Raw genomic sequence first — 19,527 nt, 5'->3', positions numbered from 1 at the left:
AGCAAATACTGTATGTAAACTTTTGCAAGTACTCACATATATTTACAGCAAAAGTATGCTAACTTGGAGTAAAATGTGTAACATAACTTAAGAAAAGCTTTCTGACTTGCAGATAGTAACGATTTTGATGATTAAAACCGAGGTAATATTTCAATTATAATTGTCATGTATGTGCAAAAATAAGTATACCTTTTGCAATGTTGGTAATACAGTGAAGCTCCATTCTGGTCCTTGACATTGTTCTAAAATCAAAACAAAGAGTTAGTTTTTTCCAGAGTCATCTTGTTATACCATCATAAAACCTTTACTAACTAGACAAAAATGTTTTAAACTTGTTTAAATTAACCAATATGCAATCATCAATGTATGATGAAACTAAAATGCGTAACATAACTTAATAAAAGCTTTCTGATTTGCAGATTGTAACGATTTTGATAATTAAAACCGAGGTAATATTTCAATTATAATTGTCATGTATGTGAAAAAATAAGTATACCTTTTGCAATGTTGGTAATACAGTGAAGCTCCATTCTGGTCCTTGACATTGTTCTAAAATCAAAACAAAGAGTTAGTTTTTTCCAGAGTCATCTTGTTACCTTTATAAAACCTTTACTAACTAGACAAAAATGTTTTAAACTTGTTTAACTTAACCAATACGCAATCATCAATGTATGATAAAACTAAAATGCGTAACATAACTTAAAAAAAGCTTTCTGACTTGCAGATTGTTACGATTTTAATTATTAAAACCGAGGTAATATTTCAATTATAATTGTCATGTATGTGCAAAATGAAGTATACCTTTTACAATGTCGGTAATACAGTGACCCTCCATTCTGGTCCTTGACATTGTTCTAAAATCAAAACAAAGAGTTAGTTTTTTCCAGAGTCATCTTGTTACCTTTATAAAACCTTTACTAACTAGACAAAAATGTTTTAAACTTGTTTAAATTAACCAATATGCAATCATCAATGCATGATAAAACTAAAATGCGTAACATAACTTAATAAAAGCTTTCTGACTTGCAGATTGTAACGATTTTGATGATTAAAACCGAGGTAATATTTCAATTATAATTGTCATGTATGTGCAAAAATAATTATACCTTTTGCAATGTTGGTAATACAGTGAAGCTCCATTCTGGTCCTTGACATTGTTCTAAAATCAAAACAAAGAGTTAGTTTTTTCCAGAGTCATCTTGTTACAACATCATAAAACCTTGACTAACTAGACAAAAATGTTTTAAACTTGTTTAACTTAACCAATATGCAATCATCAATGTATGATAAAACTAAATTGCGTAACATAACTTAAGAAATGCTTTCTGACTTGCAGATTGTTACGATTTTGATTATGAAAACCGAGGTAATATTTCAATTATAATTGTCATGTATGTGCAAAATGAAGTATACCTTTTGCAATGTTGGTAATACAGTGAAGCTCCATTCTGGTCCTTGACATTGTTCTAAAATCAAAACAAAAAGTTAGTTGTTACCATCATAAAACCTTTACTAACTAGACAAAAATGTTTTAAACTTGTTTAACTTAACCAATATGCAATCATCAATTTATGATAAAACTAAAATGCGTAACATAACTTAAGAAAAGCTTTCTGACTTGCAGATTGTAACGATTTTGATTATTAAAACCGAGGTAATATTTCAATTATAATTGTCATGTATGTGCAAAAATAAGTATACCTTTGGCAATGTTGGTAATACAGTGAAGCTCCATTCTGGTCCTTGACATTGTTCTAAAATCAAAACAAAGAGTTAGTTTTTTCCAGAGTCATCTTGTTACCTTTATAAAACCTTTACTAACTAGACAAAAATGTTTTAAAGTTGTTTAACTTAACCAATACGCAATCATCAATGTATGATAAAACTAAAATGCGTAACATAACTTAAAAAAAGCTTTCTGACTTGCAGATTGTTACGATTTTGATTATTAAAACCGAGGTAATATTTCAATTATAATTGTCATGTATGTGCAAAAATAAGTATACCTTTGGCAATGTTGGTAATACAGTGAAGCTCCATTCTGGTCCTTGACATTGTTCTAAAATCAAAACAAAGAGTTAGTTTTTTCCAGAGTCATCTTGTTACCTTTATAAAACCTTTACTAACTAGACAAAAATGTTTTAAAGTTGTTTAACTTAACCAATACGCAATCATCAATGTATGATAAAACTAAAATGCGTAACATAACTTAAAAAAAGCTTTCTGACTTGCAGATTGTTACGATTTTGATTATTAAAACCGAGGTAATATTTCAATTATAATTGTCATGTATGTGCAAAATGAAGTATACCTTTTGCAATGTCGGTAATACAGTGAAGCTCCATTCTGGTCCTTGACATTGTTCTAAAATTAAAACAAAGAGTTAGTTTTTTCCAGAGTCATCTTGTTACCTTTATAAAACCTTTACTAACTAGACAAAAATGTTTTAAACTTGTTTAAATTAACCAATATGCAATCATCAATGCATGATAAAACTAAAATGCGTAACATAACTTAAGAAAAGCTTTCTGACTTGCACATTGTTACGATTTTGATTATTAAAACCGAGGTAACATTTCAATTATAATTGTCATGTATGTGCAAAAATAAGTATACCTTTTGCAATGTCGGTAATACAGTGAAGCTCCATTCTGGTCCTTGACATTGTTCTAAAATCAAAACAAAAAGTTAGTTGTTACCATCATAAAACCTTTACTAACTGGACAAAAATGTTTTAAACTTGTTTAACTTAACCAATATGCAATCATCAATGTATGATAAAACTAAAAGGCGTTACATAACTTAAGAAAAGCTTTCTGACTTGCAGATTGTAACGATTTTGATTATTAAAACCGAGGTAATATTTCAATTATAATTGTCATGTATGTGCAAAAATAAGTATACCTTTTGCAATGTCGGTAATACAGTGACGCCCCATTCTGGTCCTTGACATTGTTCTAAAATCAAAACAAAAAGTTAGTTTTTACCATCATAAAACCTTTACTAACCAGACAAAAATGTTTTAAACTTGCTTAACTTAACCAATATGCAATCATCAATGTATGATAAAACTAAAATGGGTAACATAACTCAAGAAAAGCTTTCTGACTTGCAGATTGTAACGATTTTGATTATTAAAACCGAGGTAATATTTCAATTATAATTGTCATGTATGTGCAAAAATAAGTATACCTTTTGCAATGTCGGTAATACAGTGACCCTCCATTCTGGTCCTTGACATTGTTCTAAAATCAAAACAAAGAGTTAGTTTTTTCCAGAGTCATCTTGTTACTTTTATAAAACCTTTACTAACTAGACAAAAATGTTTTAAACTTGTTTAAATGAACCAATATGCAATCATCAATGTATGATAAAACTAAAATGAAATCAAAAGTACTCACCCTTACAGGCAGGTAATGGGGACAGAACAGAGAAATATCATTCATGGAACCTTTTGGTTGAAGTCTCAAAATTGTACAAAGGTTTTGAGTTTGATTGATTGAAACTTTTATTAGTAGATTGCACAGTTCAGTACATATTCCGTACAATTGACCACTAAATGGTAACACCCGAATACGTTTTTCAACTTGTTTAAGTCGGGGTCCACGTTAGTCAATTCATGGTAAATGAAGTGTTGGAGTTGTGAGTCTCTTTGCCATGTTTCTCGAAGTCAAAATACAAGGGAAAAATAATATGACCTGCGCAACATTGGTTTTTTTCAGGATCCGAGATAGGATGTTTACGATGTTAATTTTGGGGGTATATGAGAGGTATATCGGGTGTTTTGGTAAACCAAACAATTGTAATAATAACACAAAGTTGCTCTAGGTTTTTTCCACAGTGCACAGTCTGAACCAGAGCAAACACGTTTTCTTAATCAAACAAACCAAGGACCCAAAAAAACACAGTTAATGCTGGACTTGATGCCCTTAGGACACAAGCAAATTACACAGTAACGTTCGACTAAACAGGCAGCAAAGGCAGATGAAGTTCACATTGATTACAAATGGAGATGAAAGGACGCGGAGGCCATGTGAGCGCCAAGTTCGAGACCGCGAGCACGCAAGCGAGAATGGGGCTTGGACTGTTATTTTCTACCTTTATTACAACGTAATGGCAGTGGAGATTCAAAGCCAGGGGGGGATGGTGGGTGGGGTGGGGAATTAATGCTGCTTCTGTGTTGCAGAGAGCTTTAAAAAAAAAAAAACACACATTCAGGATGTCTTGCGAGCAGAAGTGAATGTGTTACAGTATACTTTAGAACCCAACGTATTATCTGTGCTTGGTGTTCTATACAGCAGTATTGACTTCTAGATACATCAGGTCACATCCTCATGGTGAAACGGTCTTGTTGTTGTCGTTGTTATTACCAGCCGAGTACTTTTTTGTTGTTGCTATAAACATAAACATAAACATAACAAACATATGTAAAATGAATTTATTTATCTATTTATGATATTGCATTGTTGCTTTGCAGGATTTAAAGATGTACAGTAAAAAAGGTATATACACAGTATGTTTTATGGAATGTTCCTGCAGGAATGTTAATTTATATACCTATTTTTGTGATGCTGAACTGTAATTATTGCCATTAAAGTAAATGTGCTAAAAACAAAACAAAAATTGTCTCATGAAAATGTTTTCATTTGATTAATGCGCAATTTATCGGTTTGTCCATCCATTTTTTACCGCTTGTCCCTTTCGGGGTTGCGGGGGGTCGCTGGAGCCTATCTCAGCTGCATTCAGGCTAAACGCGGCGTACACCCTGGACAAGTCGCCACCTCATCATAGGACCAACACAGATAGTGAGGCAGACGCACTAACCCCTTTTCCATATTTCTTGTTGTATTTAGAATTATTTGGGAAACCAATAAAACTGACATTTGGATTCTCCTCAGCATTTCGATTTGTTTTATTAGTTAGTAATTATTGTTCAATGTAATGGAAGAGACAGCATGTTATATACACCATGCTTTTGCTGTTTAATGGAACATGAGCCATTCCCTACACCCAAAATTTTAGCACAGTTCGTCACATAAATTAGTCCTTACTTTTAAAATACAATTGTATTGTTGAAGTGCTTTAATTTATAAAATAAAAGCCATGTAAATATACTTCAGTACAGTATTTGCTAATTCTGTGCTTAACTCACTCTAGCTAAGTTGCCGGAAATGGCCCCTTATTGACCATTGAACATTAAACTAGAGTATTCAAAAAATGGATGGATAGATAGATAGATAGATAGATAGATAGATAGATAGATAGATAGATAGATAGATAGATAGATAGATAGATAGATAGATAGATAGATAGATAGATAGATAGATAGATAGATAGATAGATAGATAGATAGATAGATGGATAGATAGATCTTTATTTATTCCTTCAGGACAGTTCCTTCAGGAAAATTAAAATTTTATTAGATATTAGACTTGGATTTGGGGAAAAAAAGACAGAAAGCAAGTTCAATGAAAGTTACAACAACAAAAAAATGGCACTAATTTGTTTTCAAGATATTGCTGTTTTAGGGGCTGACTAAGCTTATTTTACTTTTATTTTTAAACTTTTACCATTATTTTACCAAAATAAAAGCACAAAAATCGTCAAGCTCTAACCCCCAAAAGTAAAATCCCTGAACCCCTTCGTCAGTCTTCTACTCTGTTTGTCTCTGTGGGTGGAGGCTGGAATGGCACTGATTTGTTTTCAAGGTATTAAAGTTTTAGGGGCTGACTAAGCTTATTTTCCTTTTATTTTTAAACTTTTCCTATTATTTTACCAAAATAAAAGCACAAAAATCGTCAAGCTCTAACCCCCAAAAGTAAAATCCCTGAACCCCTTCGTCAGTCTTCTATTCTCTTTGTCTCTGTGGGTGGAAGCGGGGACTCTAGCATACACATAGAGATAAGTTCAGCCTCATAATGTAAACGTAAGGTAACGTGGTAAAAATCATCTGGATAGCTCAGCCTAGAAATCTAATCAAATATTCCTTATACCATTTGACATTTCCTGAAAGTTTCATTAAAATCTACCTATAACTTCTTGAGTATTGTTACTAACTAACAATACTTCAACAAGTCCATACCTTCATGGCAGAGGAATGAACAAACACCATAAGGCTTTGATTTAAAGGATTTTTATAGAAGTAATTCCATACAATCTGTGAGTCACTCTCAGTACACAATAGTGGAAAAAGACAACGGAATGTTCATTTAAAATCGATCCACATACACATCGTGATCAAGGAAATATAATTATTTGTGTACATTACAGCCAAGCTTGACAGACGACGTCCTCACCGAGTGCAAACATCGTCATTGCACTGCAAGAAAAAGAAAGTGCAGTGTGTACAATAATCATGTCTGCATTTACTTATTTAAGTGACCCACAATGCACTATGGCATGGAATCACATCCTCAAATCACATTCGATTTGATGGCGATGTTTTCATCTCCAAGCCAATGTGACTGCAGAGGGTAAGGCAGGATTTACAGTCATGGCTAACCTGATCTGACCACGAGCTACATAAACATGTCTCCGCCAACGACGCACCTGTGATAAATTAGGAGGTAATGCAGTTTGTCATGCACAAATGTCCTCATACAAGGTCATGATTCATGCACACTGATAGGATGCTTTGGGTGATGAGTTGTTTGTTAATGAGTCTTTATCTAAGTTTGATTTAAATGTAGGGCAAATAGTTGCCCAAATGTGGTACTGTGTAAGTACCACTGCAAATATATGTACTGTATTTGCAAAAAAAAGTTACAATTCAAGTATCGTACCGCTGTTGATGGTAGTCTGGCATAGGCGTTCCAAAAGGGGTACCTTTCAGCCACCAAATCACTGCATTTGGTATACGAGCATAAGGTGCAGGTTTCTTTTAGGTGCAATACCACTTTAATTAGTACCTACTTTTCTGAGTGCCACATTTTTTTTTAGGAATGATACCACTGAAGCTGGAAGCCTAGCACATACTGGGGGAGAGGGGGGAGCAGGGTTGAGGTGGGTGGGGGTGAATATTGTAGCGTCCTGGAAGAGTTAGTGTTGCAAGGGATTGTGGGTATTTGTTCTGTTGTGTTTATGTTGTGTTACGGTGCGGATATTCTCCCGAAATGTGTTTGTCATTCTTGTTTGGTGTGGGTTCACACTGTGGCGCATATTTGTAACAGTGTTAAAGTTGTTTATGCGGCCACCCTCAGTGTAACCTTTATAGCTGTTGACCAAGTAGAAGCATTTAAGTCTCACCTTAAAACTCATTTGTATACTCTAGCCTTTAAATAGACCTCCTTTTTAGACCAGTTGATCTGCCTCTTCTTTTCTTTTTCTCCTCTGTCCCCCCCTCCCTTGTGGAGGAGGTCCGGTCCGATGGCCATGGATGAAGTACTAGCTGTTCCGAGTCGGGACCCAGGATGGACCGCTCGCCTGTGTATCGGTTGGGGACATCTCTACGCTGCTGATCCGACTCCGCTTGGGATGGTTTCCTGTAAACGGGACTCTCGCTGCTGTCTTGGATCCGCTCTGAACTGAACTCTCGCGGCTGTGTTGGAGCCACTATGGATTGAACTTTCACAGTATCATGTTAGATCCGCTCGAAATCCATTGCTTTCGGTCCCCTAAGGGGAGGGGGGGGCACATATGAGGTCCTCTCCAAGGTTCTCATAGTCATCATTGTCACTGTCGTCCCACTGGGTGTGAGTTTTCCTTGCCTTTATGTGGGTTCTTCCGAGGATGTCGAACTCGCAGTGGTTTGTGCAGTCCTTTGAGACATTTGTGATTTGGGGCTATATAAATAAACATTGATTGATGATTGATTGATTGAAATATGCCTTGCATTCACTTTTATGTGTCTGTAAAAGCCGCATATCTTATGTTACTTGGCCAAGGCACGCCTCCAATACTGTTGTCCAGATGGAAACCGTGAGAAATTCGGGAGAATGGTTGCCCCAGGAGATGTTCGGGTGGGGCGCTGAAATTCGGGAGTCTCCCGGAAAAATCGGGAGGGTTGGCAAGTATGCGCTAGCATCAGAGTGCCAAAAGGTTGTAGTTTTAAAAAGGTACCAAACCACATTTTTAGTACTTAAGCAAAGCACAAGGGGGGGAAATGTGCTACTTGCTGGAATCAGACCACAAGAGTTGGTACCCTAATTGGTATCTCTAGCATGAGGGTAAAAGCAAGTTGTGGTACCTTTTCGGTACTCAATCACTGCAATTAATACATGAGTACAAGTGTGCAAGTTTTCCAGGCACAATACAACTTCAATTAGTACCCACGTTTACAGGTATCATTATAGTGAAGCTGGTACCTTAAGGTAAGAATCTCACAAGGCGTTCATTTTAAAAAGGTTCTAATTACAGTGGTTTGGTACCCTTTTAAAATGTCCAAACTGCCAAAAGTGGTATTTTGTACGAACTGAACCAAACGGCAGGTTGGTCAATTAGTATTCAAGCTTAAGGGTGTCAAAATTGGTTTAAGCTACTATATCACTGAAGTTATTACCCTAGTACTAAAAGGTGGTACTTTTAAAAAAGTACTGAAATTGTACCAAAGCATACAATGCTATCCATCCATTCTCTATCGCGGGTACTTCTCGGGGTGGGGGGCGTCTGGTGCAAGCTGCACTTGGGTGGAAGACAGGGTCATCCCTGGACAAGTCGCCACCTCATTACAAGTAAGTGTTTTTTTGAAAGAAGCAGACCACTCCTTGTACCCTAATTTGTACCCGTAGCATAAGGCTATCAAAAATGTTTTTTCAGTTTGGGGTTTACCATAAGAGAGCTGAAAAGTGCAACCCATGCTTATGTTCCAATTGCAGTGAATACCAAAAAAGGTAGCACAACTGGCACCCTCATGCCTGTGGTACCAACCGCAGTGACGCGGTTCCAAGAAATTATCACTTTTTGGTACCATGATTGTTAGGTACCAATTGAAATTATTTTAATTTCTACAAAATAAAGTTTTTTCGCTAATTACAATGGCATGGTAAGGTACTACTAGCATGTGGTACCTTACCTTAACCTACTCAGTGGCTTAGTGGTTAGAGTGTCCGCCCTGAGATCGGTAAATTGTGAGTTCAAACCCCGGCCGAGTCATACCAAAGACTATAAAAATGGGAGCCATTACCTCCCTGCTTGACACACAGCATCAAGGGTTGGAATTGGGGGTTAAACCACCATATAATGATTCCTGGGCGCAGCACCGCTGCTGACCATCAGCGTTCTTGTTCTGTAACCCTGTACACTGTTTGTTTGTCTAATGTTGAACAGGTTTGTGCTGAAAACAAAGTTTTGTTGTACTTGTTGCAATGACAATAAAGACCTACCTAAAAAGACCTTACCTCCCCTCACGTCCCAGGGTGTGATCAAAGTGATGGGTCAAATGCAGAGGACAAATTTCACCACACCTAGTGTGTGTGTGACAATCATTGGTACTTTAACTAACTTAACTTAACTGAGGCTGTCCAAAAGTGGTCTTGCAGTTGGTGTCCTGGCATATAAGTTCCCAAAAGTGGTACTCACATGAAACCATGCATGTGGAATTAAACAAAAAGTAGTACATTGTAGGAACTAAATAATTTCAATTGTTTCCTACTGTAACAATCAAGTTATAAAAAAGAGTGTCCTAGTTGCACTACCCCTTAGGTACGAGATCGCAGCAATTGGAACATAAGTGAAGGGTGCAAGTTTTCCAGTTGCATTACCACTTTTTTGCCCTCTCACACCAATGCACCAACGGCCGTAACAGTTTTTGACACCCACATGCTAGCACTACCAACTAGGGTACCAGCAGTGGTTTGGTTCCTACTAAAAAAATATTTTAGGCAACCTTATACTTAGCCTTCACCATTTATGACGGTAGTAAGCCATGAACTGCACTGTTTAAAATATTTTTTGACATGTTTTAATGCACAACAGTTTCATAATGTGTCTTTAAAGGCCTACTGAAACCCACTACTACCGACCACGCAGCCTGATAGTTTATATATCAATGATGAAATATTAACATTGCAACACATGCCAATACGGCCGGTTTACTAAATTGCAATTTTAAATTTCCGGCGAGGTATCCTGTTGAAAACATCGCGGAATGATGACGCGTGCGCGTGACGTCACCGGTGGTAGCGGACATGTTTTCCCAGCACCGATCCCGGCTAAAAGTAGTCTGTTTTTATTGCATAATTACACAGTATTCTGGACTACTGTGTTGCTGAATCTTTTGCAATGTATTCAATTAGTAATGGAGACTACAAATTAAAATGCTGTTGGTGGAAAGCGGTGTATTGCAGTCGGCTGTAGCAACACAAACACAGCCGGTGTTTCTTTGTTTGTTGTGAAGCTTTAATATGGAAAAGAGCGGTCAAGCGAACATGGTTCTCTACTACATGTCCACCGGCAGGTTTTGGTGAGAACATTGTGGTAATAAGTCGGCTCTTACTGTAAACATGAGCGGAGCTTGTGTCGTTCCTCCTGCAGCTGTCAAAGAGGCAGCTGCGACTTTCTTGGCTCCTCCATGGCTTCCCTCAGAGACACTGGCAATCATCACACCCCTTCGACTTTCAGGTATGACTATATAATCTCACTAAAAACACTAGTAACACAATAAGCAGATAAGGGATTTCCCACAATTATCCTAGTAATCGCTCCTGCCCTAGTCTTTTTTTTCTTCTCATAGTCCTTCACTCTCACTATCCTCATCCACAAATCTTTCATCCTCGCTCAAATTAATGGGGAAATTGTCGCTTTCTCGGTCCGAATCGCTCTAACTGCTGGTGGCTATGATTGTAAACAATGTGAGGATGTGAGGAGCCCTACAACCCGTGACGTCACGCGCACATCGTCTGCTACTTCCGGTACAGGCAAGGCTTTTTTATTAGCGACCAAAAGTTGCGAACTTTATCGTGGATGTTCTCTACTAAATCCTTTCAGCAAAAATATGGCAATATAGCGAAATGATCAAGTATGGAACATAGAATGGACCTGCTATCCCCGTTTAAATAAGAAAATCTCATTTCAGTAGGCCTTTAAATGAGGCCAATTTGTTTTGCATTCCATAGTTAGCCGCTGACTATCAGCATCATCAACTCTACTGTACAAAATTAACGGGACATCAATTCGTGCAGATACGAAACGCGTAACGGATGACTGCTTTTTAATCCTAACGTGTCGACTCGCTCGAGAAGACCTAGTTTTTCACGCCTACCTCTGTGCGTTCCTAACAAAGCTTTGCTGTGACGGCAAACCTTGGCAGGACCCCATGCGAACGAGCATGTCTCCTAGCTTGTGACTAGCACTTGTTTCTGCCATATTTGGACCTCTCGCGCAACAACAAGGTCTGTTCTGTTCCTCGGCTGACAAGAGGACGCGTTTCGTCTTTCAGACAGGTCACGGGGAGGTTGGGTCTACTTGACTTGGCGGCTGCTGTTGCGGCGTTTGGGCATGGGTAGGAGGTCACAGGGAGACCTGATGGTCACAGGACAGACTCCCAACAACACAACATGCGCTTATGGGACTCAATGCATTCCTCAATGCCTTGAACAACGCTTTCATCTTGTTTCAAAGCACAAACGCTGAGTAATGAATATGACACTGTCCGTGAAGAAGCTGGTCAGATATGCGTGATGCTGCTGACGTACAAGTCTGGCATGCTTTGACACATCTTCTATTTAACCGGTGACTGGGAAATACTTGCTGAAAAACAGTGCATAAATAACACTTACCACAGGCCTCTGACCCTCTTTGACTTGGCTTGAAATTGCCAAAGCTTTAGAAATGTCCTCCAAAGGTACAATGTCTCCTGGGGAGTCTTGAATGAAGTGCAACAGGATCTTTTCACCACCTTCACACGAGAGAAAACATTAAGAGCATGTTATCAACAAGCTGATCGTTGACTAAATACTTTCTTGGTAAACATGAACAGAAAGTCCTCGATTTGGCTCATTAAGGACAGGAAGAGTGAGGAAGTGGAATTCCTTGAAATCCTCTTCAGTTACAATTTTGATGGCATGCCAGTTATATTTGTGTTTATTCTAACATGGTCTTCAAATTGAACAAAGCTCACTTACTGGCGTACATTAAATTGTATTTGTATTGTTAGCCATATCGTCCTGAGCAGCCAGGAGAGGGATGAGTGTATAACTTTCATTGCAGTGCTATGTTGCAAAGGCGGCGCAACACAAAACCCCAGAACACATGCAACTTGAAATGTGCAGGACATTCAATAGGGAAATAACTTAACGGAAGCACAATGAAACCGGTAGTTAGCTACGGAGGGCAAAGTGGGACAAATTTAAACAATGACAAATTCAAATATTTACTTGTTTAACTAATTTAATCATTAAATCATAATTACTTTTTTATCAATAATTAAAACATCAAATGATTAATTGAATCATGAAATAATTAAATCAATATTTGCTTATCAAGCTGCGCACGGGTGGAAGGCAGTGTACGCCCTGGACAAGTCGCCACCTCATAAACTGTCATCCAGAAAATATATTTGAAGCCAGCGAAAGTGAAATTGTTAGTTAACTTTACTGAGAAACAGCATTTTCCAGACTGACGTAAACATGTCTACTGTGGACGACAGTGCTTTTCAAAGAGTAAAAGTTGAAAGACACTAAAGTGAACATTGTTTTACACTGGATGTTTATATTGTCACTTTAAAGACACTTAACTGTAAGTTATATAAACATATATACACACAGTACATATACAGTATATACACACAAACGCATGTACATAGTATATACAGGGTTTCCCACACATTAATTTATTTGTGGCAGCCCGCCACGAAAGAATTACGGACGCTACAAATAAAAAAATAAAAAATTAAAGAAATGTTTTTATTAATTTATTTTTGGCTTTTGACTTGCTCGACCGCTTACAAAAGCAATGGGACTCTGTCTGTGAATGGAGCTTGTAGTTACATATTATATAAATATGTACATAAAGTGTTGTAATTATATTCCAACTCTGCGTTCTTCTTGGTCCTCGCCGCTGCCGCCGCATATATACACACACACACATATATATATATATATACACATATATATAAATAAATAATAAATGGGTTGTACTTGTATAGCGCTTTTCTACCTTCAAGGTACTCAAAGCGCTTTGACATTACTTCCACATTTACCCATTCACACACTGACGGAGGGAGCTGCCATGCAAGGCGCCAACCAGCACCCATCAGGAGCAAGGGTGAAGTGTCTTGCTCAGGACACAACGGACGTGACGAGGTTGGTACTAGGTGGGATTTGAACCAGGGACCCTCGGGTTGCGCACGGCCACTCTTCCACTGCGCCACGCCGTCCCTATATATATATATATATACACACATACATACATATGCACACACACACACATAAATACATGCATATACCGTACATATGCACACACACGACCATATAATCAACATCTGCCCCTTGTATGGACCGCGCTCGGAGGCCAGCCTCTTCCACCAACGACCAGAGATGCGGGTATGACTACACAACACTGAGTTGGACATCTGACGTTACACAAAAGACACATACTCACACATACATATATATATAATTTTGCTTGAAACAGCGGATATCCCTGCACAATTCTTAGCACTTAAAAATTACGTTTGTAGTAATAAATATGATGAGAACATTTTTATCATTATGTTTGTGTTCAATTACAGTAAGTGTGTTTATCCTAAACGTTCCTGCCACTTCATTTTATACCCTTTAACACATATACTTTTTTTGGACTTATACCACAATATTATCGTATTGTGGCCTTAATACCATAATACCTTGCCTTGAAATTTGATATAGTTACATCCCTAGTTACTGCATTACATGTATATTTATAGCATGTATATTAAAATGTTGGAGGGTTTTTGTGAAGACTCTTCTTTGGCATGGTTGCCGGTGTTGTTTTCCCGAGGATGCGTCGAAGCAGAACACAGCAAATGTAAGATATAATGTATTTATTAAATAATAAAAGGCTAGGAACAAAAACACTGGTGTAAAGAGAAAAACAAACCAAGGGCGCTAGCATAAAAGCTAGGAAATACAAATAACCTAAGACAAGGCACGAAGGCACAAAAAATGTAAAAACAAAAAACAATTAGCATGTGAGCTAAGAAGTGGCAGGTGGCTTAGCGTAAAAAGCTAGCGAGAATACACATGCGGAGAGGGATGAGAGTCGTCACTGTTGCGCGTGGGCAAATTAGGATTCGAGAAAGAATAATGAAAAGGGGAAGGCTTATAAAGGGAAGGTGATTATCTGAAGCAGGTGTGCAGGACCGAGTGTAGCAGGTGAACTAATGAGTAACCATAGTGATGGACAAAGCGGGAAATAAACAGGTCGGACAGAGAATGAAAACACAGATGGAAATATAAACAATAATGTGAGGATCCGAGTAACGGATCGCAACAGTATTGAAGTTTTTTTTAAGAGGGCTTTGAAGACTACAATGGTAGTAAGTCCCGTTAGCCTCATCTTGCAAGCATATGTTATCCATCCATCCATCCATTTTCTACCGCTTATTCCCTTTTGGGGTCGCGGGGGGCGCTGGCGCCTATCTCAGCTACAATCGGGCGGAAGGCGGGGTACACCCTGGACAAGTCGCCACCTCATCACAGGGCCAACACAGATAGACAGACAACATTCACACTCACATTCACACACTAGGGCCAATTTAGTGTTGCCAATCAACCTATCCCCAGGTGCATGTCTTCGGAAGTGGGAGGAAGCCGGAGTACCCGGAGGGAACCCACGCATTCACGGGGAGGACATGCAAACTCCACACAGAAAGATCCCGAGCCTGGATTTGAACCCAGGACTGCAGGAACTTCGTATTGTGAGGCAGACGCACTAACCAAACCCACCCCACCCCCAAAAAAATCATGTGTGTTCTTGCCTCTCATAATGATTGTGAGCAATAGGCAAAATTCCAAAGAATTGCAGTTCTCCTAAAAGCTTCCATCACATTTTATGATACCACACTGCCCTCTAGTGAGGAGATTCAGCATTGTATTTAACAGCTAACTAACTGCAGTCTTTCCATCATTCCTCACACCAGGCTGTAATGTACCTTTGGCTACGATGATCATTCCTCCACTCTGGAGTAGATCACCTGAGAAGTTTCCCTGGATGCCTCCAGCACTGGCCTAAAGAGCACAAGTCGCAGCAGAGACAAGAATCAGGCAGTAAAGTGATAGCAGGCAGTACAAGTTCACCATTAAGCACACAGCTACCTTTGCAGATGCGTCTCGTACTTTCTTCCCCAGTGCAGCAGGAACCACGCTCAATGCTGTGTACCTGAAGAACCATTCAGCAGAAATCAAGTTGTGCTGATGCACAATGTTAAGTCACTTATTGTACCTTTTGAAGCACAAATCCTTGTAGCATTTCTTCTGCTCATCAACATAAATTGCTTTAAAAAACAACAGAGTTTAGGGTTATTCACAAACAGAAAACAACCATACTAAAAGATCTTTTTCTTTTAGTGGAGGATGGGGGTGATTTACTGAAACAAAGCAGAAAAATAAATGTGATTGCGACCCAATGTTAATTATGCTGACCAAACATTTTCGTTTTAGTCACAGTCAACACTCTCAATAAAATAAGACAAAAACTTGAAAAAAAAAAAAAACACATTTACTTAATTAATGACCAATTTTTTTATACAATTTAGTCAACGAATAAAACTGGATGAAAATGGTGAAAGAGACCCAATCCAATCATATACCCAGACAGGTGTGAGTGTGTGTGTATATATATATATATATATATTTATATATGTGTATATATATACCCAGACAGTCATCAACCAAGTGATGACACAGGTGTGTGTGTGTTAAAGTACGAATGATTGTCACACACACACTAGGTGTGGTGAAATTTGTCGTCTGCATTTCACCAATCCCCTTGTTCACCCCCTGGGAAGTGAGGGGAGGAGTGGGCAGCAGCGGTGTCGCGCCCGGGAATAATTTATAGTGATTTAACCCCCAATTCCAACCTTTGATGCTGAGTGCCAAGCAGGGAGGCAATGGGTCCCTTTTTTTTTTATAGTCTTTGGTATGACTCAGCCGGGGTTTGAACTCCCAACCTACCGATCTCAGGTTGGACACTCTAACCAATAAGCCACTGAGTAGGTTTTGTGTGTGTGTGTGTGTGTGTGTGTGTGTGTGTGTGTGTGTGTGTGTGTGTGTGTGTGTGTGTGTGGTTTATCCATTATACAGTGTAGAGTGGAATATACGTTGGGTCAGGAAAAAAACACAGAGGCAATGTTAAAAATTGGTTACGTGTCCCTTGGCAAGTTTAACTGCAATAAGGCACTTTTGGTAGCCATCCACAAGCTTTTAGTTGAAATTTTGACCACTCCTCTTGACAAAATCGGTGCAGTTCAGCTAAATGTGTTGGTTTCTGACATGGACTTGTTTCTTCAGCATTGTCCACACATTTAAGTCGGGACTTTGGGATGGCGATTCTAAAACGATAATTCTAGCCTGATTTAACCATTCTCTTACCACTGTTGACGTGTGTTTGGGGTCATTGTCCTGTTGGAACACCCAACTGCGCCCAAGACCCAACATCCGGGCTGATGATTTTAGGTTGTCCTGAAGAACTTTCCTCCAGAAGGTCTTATTTTTGTCCATGTGATGTCAGATGAAATAAATATATAAACTGTTTGGCCAGAATACCCAGCAATATATTTGGAGATGAAAAGGTGAGGCCTTTAATCCCAGGAACACCATCCCACTGTCAAGCATGGTGGTGGTAGTATTAGGCTCTGGGCCTGTTTTGCTGCCAATGGAACTGGTGTTTTAAATGGGACAATGAAAAAGGAGGATTATCTCCAAATTCTTCAGAACAGCCTAAAATCATCACCCCGGATGTTGGGTCTTGGGAGCAGTTGGGTGTTACAACGGGAAAATGACCCCAAACACATGTCAAAAGTGGTAAAGGACTTGAGTCCTGACTTAAATGTGTGGACAATGCTGAAGAAACAAGTCCATGTCAGAAAACCAATAAATGTAGCTGAACCTCCGCTCCAAACAGGCTAACCTCCTACAAACTCCACGGACAAAGCTACGAACTATGGGAGACCGGGCTTTCTGCTCCGCTGCTCCCAGTCAGTGGAATGCTCTCCCTGACCACCTGAGGGGACCACAGACTGTGGATGCTTTTAAAAAAGGCTTGAGAAACCAATCTTTTTATAAAAGCCTTTTATAGACATGCATGCTGGTTCTAGCTATTGGGCTGTTTCTAATTTTATATTGTATTTATTTTATTATCTTTTGATTATTATTATCATTAGTACTATTTTTTTTACACTGTGGCACTTTGAGGTTGTTTGCTCAATGTAAAGAGCTTTTTTTACAAATAAAATCTATTAGTATTATTATTATTATTAACTGCACCAATTATGTCAAGAGAAGTGCTCAAATATGTACAGTATTATGATGGAACGGTTTGACTCTGGAATAGATTATTTCATGGTTACAAATGACCTAATCAGAGGTTGAGCTTCAGTAGCTCTTGGGCACGGCATTGAACCTCCAAACTATTGAGGATCTACTACGTATGCATAGACGCATACGTGGTATAAAGTATATAATAATGGTGCTTACGTCCTTTAAAAAAACCCAAATTTTTGAACTCCTGGAGGCCAAACTCCTCGGGCCCGACGGCCACCAGAGCCACACCACCAGCTCTCAGGTCTGGCTCCAGTTTGCTGATCTCGGCCGCCATCCAGCGACACACCTGGCAGCCAAACCGGCGCAGGAAGAACACCACCGCAGGCTGGTCCTGCCACAGAGACTGCAGCTCTACATTCTGCAAGCGCAAGATGGAGGCACAGTGTTATTATAGGATGTCATATTCATAAATAAGTGAGTAGCATTACTGTGTCACCCAAGAGACACACTTAAAGGCCAACTGAAACCCACTACGACCGACCACGCAGTCTGATAGTTTATATATCAATGATGAAATAATAACATTGCAACACATGCCACTACGGCCTTTTTAGTTTACTAAATTGCAATTATATATTTCGTGCGAAGTATCCTGTTAAAAATGTCGGTATGATGCGTGCGCGTGACATCTCGGGTTGTAGCGGACATTTTTTTTCCAGCCCGATCCAAGCTATGAGTAGTCTGCTTTAATCGCATAACTACACGGTATTCTGGAAATCTGTGTTGCTAAATATTTTGCAATTTGTTCAATTAATAATGGAGAAATCAAAGAAGAAAGATGTAGGTGGGAAGCGGTGTATTGCAGCTGCCTTTAGCAAAAAACACGAACACAGCCGGTGTTTCCTTGTTTACATTCCCGAAGGTAAGCTTTACTATGGAACAGAGCGGTCAAGCGAACATGGTTCCCGACCACATGTCAACCGGCAGGTTTCGGTGAGAAAATTGTGGTAATAAGTCGGCTTTACCGTCGACATAAATGATAAATGGGTTGTACTTGTATAGCGCTTTTCTACCTTCAAGGTACTCAAAGCGCTTTGACACTACTTCCACATTTACCCATTCACACACAAATTCACACACTGATGGAGGGAGCTGCCATGCAAGGCGCTAACCAGCACCCATAAGGAGCAAGGGTGAAGTGTCTTGCTCAGGGCACAACGGACGTGACGAGGTTGGGTACTAGGTGGGGCTTGAACCAGGGACCCTCGGGTTGCGCACGGCCACTCTTCCACTGTGCCACGCCATCCCTGAGCGGAGCGTGCGTCGTTCTTCCTGCAGCTGTCAAAGAGGCAGCTGCGTGGCTTCCCTCAGAGACACTGGCGGTCGCCACACCCCTCCGACTGTCAGATACCATATAATCAACACAATAAGCAGATGTCACGCGCACATCGTCTGCTACTTCCGGTACAGGCAAGGCTTTTTTATTAGCGACCAAAAGTTGCGAACTTTGTCGTCGATGTTCTCTACTAAATCCTTTCAGCAAAAATATGGCAATATCGCGAAATGATCAAGTATGACACATAGAATGGACCTGCTATCCCCGTTTGAATAAGAAAATCTCATTTCAGTAGGCCTTTAATAGATTTTAATAGAATAACATGGAAAGCTCGCTAGTATCAATACAACCTGCATCAATTAAAAGATCCATTCTCAAGCCGGCAAGTTGGATAGCTTACCTCTCCTGTGTCAGCGCTTTTTAATAAGTTCTTTCCGACGTTTTCAAGTTCGACGGGTGCCATGTTTCACAACAGAAAGAACCATATAGCCAAAGAAGAAGGTAGAATGTGTTTTAAAGTGACGCCTCGGCAGTTGTTGCAAAACAGCAACTTCCGGGTGCGCCCTCTTGAATAATCTCTTCCACTCGACAGCCAATCAGAATGCAAGAAGGGCGCCAAAAGGGGCGGGATGTTATCAAGCCGCTGAAATGACAGATATAGGAGGTTGAAGGTGAGATAGTTCGCCTTCCTCCACACCTTTTTTTTTTTTTTTTTTTTTACAAGGCATGTTTACCTTTTGTGACAGTGAGTTGTTCATTCCCCTCCTGGAAATATGTGATGTATTACATTGTAAT

At 39.2% G+C, this 19,527-nt stretch overlaps 2 protein-coding genes across 7 annotated transcripts in view; both read right to left on the bottom strand.

Annotated features, from left to right (window-relative positions):
* The window catches only part of miip (migration and invasion inhibitory protein), an 85,625-nt gene extending 84,741 nt beyond the window's left edge, over nt 1-884 (bottom strand). For 5 of the 6 annotated variants that reach the window (XM_061888591.1, XM_061888609.1, XM_061888600.1 and 2 more), the window contains exons 1-3: nt 802-877; nt 497-549; nt 190-242 (exon numbers count right to left, since the gene is read on the bottom strand). The gene's annotated coding sequence lies outside the window, so the exon portion shown is untranslated. Of the gene's footprint in view, nt 1-189; nt 243-496; nt 550-801 lie in introns of all 6 variants that reach the window. The other variant, XM_061888647.1, reaches the window with a different exon arrangement.
* A 5,233-nt stretch (nt 885-6,117) lies between these two features.
* prxl2b (peroxiredoxin like 2B) lies at nt 6,118-19,302 on the bottom strand. The gene is made up of 7 exons (XM_061888660.1): nt 19,133-19,302; nt 17,610-17,814; nt 15,358-15,409; nt 15,231-15,294; nt 15,068-15,143; nt 11,715-11,833; nt 6,118-6,319 (listed from the first exon to the last, which is right to left on the bottom strand). Exons 1-7 carry the CDS (start codon nt 19,193-19,195, stop codon nt 6,293-6,295), a joined length of 606 nt encoding a protein of 201 aa, XP_061744644.1. The 5' UTR covers nt 19,196-19,302; the 3' UTR covers nt 6,118-6,292.
* Between the last annotated feature and the right edge of the window lie 225 nt (nt 19,303-19,527).

This window comes from Nerophis ophidion, linkage group LG02, assembly GCF_033978795.1.
Source record: "Nerophis ophidion isolate RoL-2023_Sa linkage group LG02, RoL_Noph_v1.0, whole genome shotgun sequence".
In the NCBI taxonomy this organism is placed as follows: Eukaryota; Metazoa; Chordata; class Actinopteri; order Syngnathiformes; family Syngnathidae; genus Nerophis; species Nerophis ophidion.
This window is presented reverse-complemented; position numbering and strand designations above follow the sequence as displayed.

What these genes read in the sequence shown, in the direction of transcription:
- prxl2b (XM_061888660.1), bottom strand. Translation starts at nt 19,195, where the DNA reads ATGGCACCCGTCGAACTTGAAAACGTCGGAAAGAACTTATTAAAAAGC. An exon ending in AAGGATTTGTGCTTCAAAAG is followed by an intron (nt 15,295 to 15,357) that starts GTACAATAAGTG and finishes ATGGTTCTTCAG; the next exon opens with GTACACAGCATTGAGCGTGG. An exon ending in TACGAGACGCATCTGCAAAG is followed by an intron (nt 15,144 to 15,230) that starts GTAGCTGTGTGC and finishes TGTGCTCTTTAG; the next exon opens with GCCAGTGCTGGAGGCATCCA.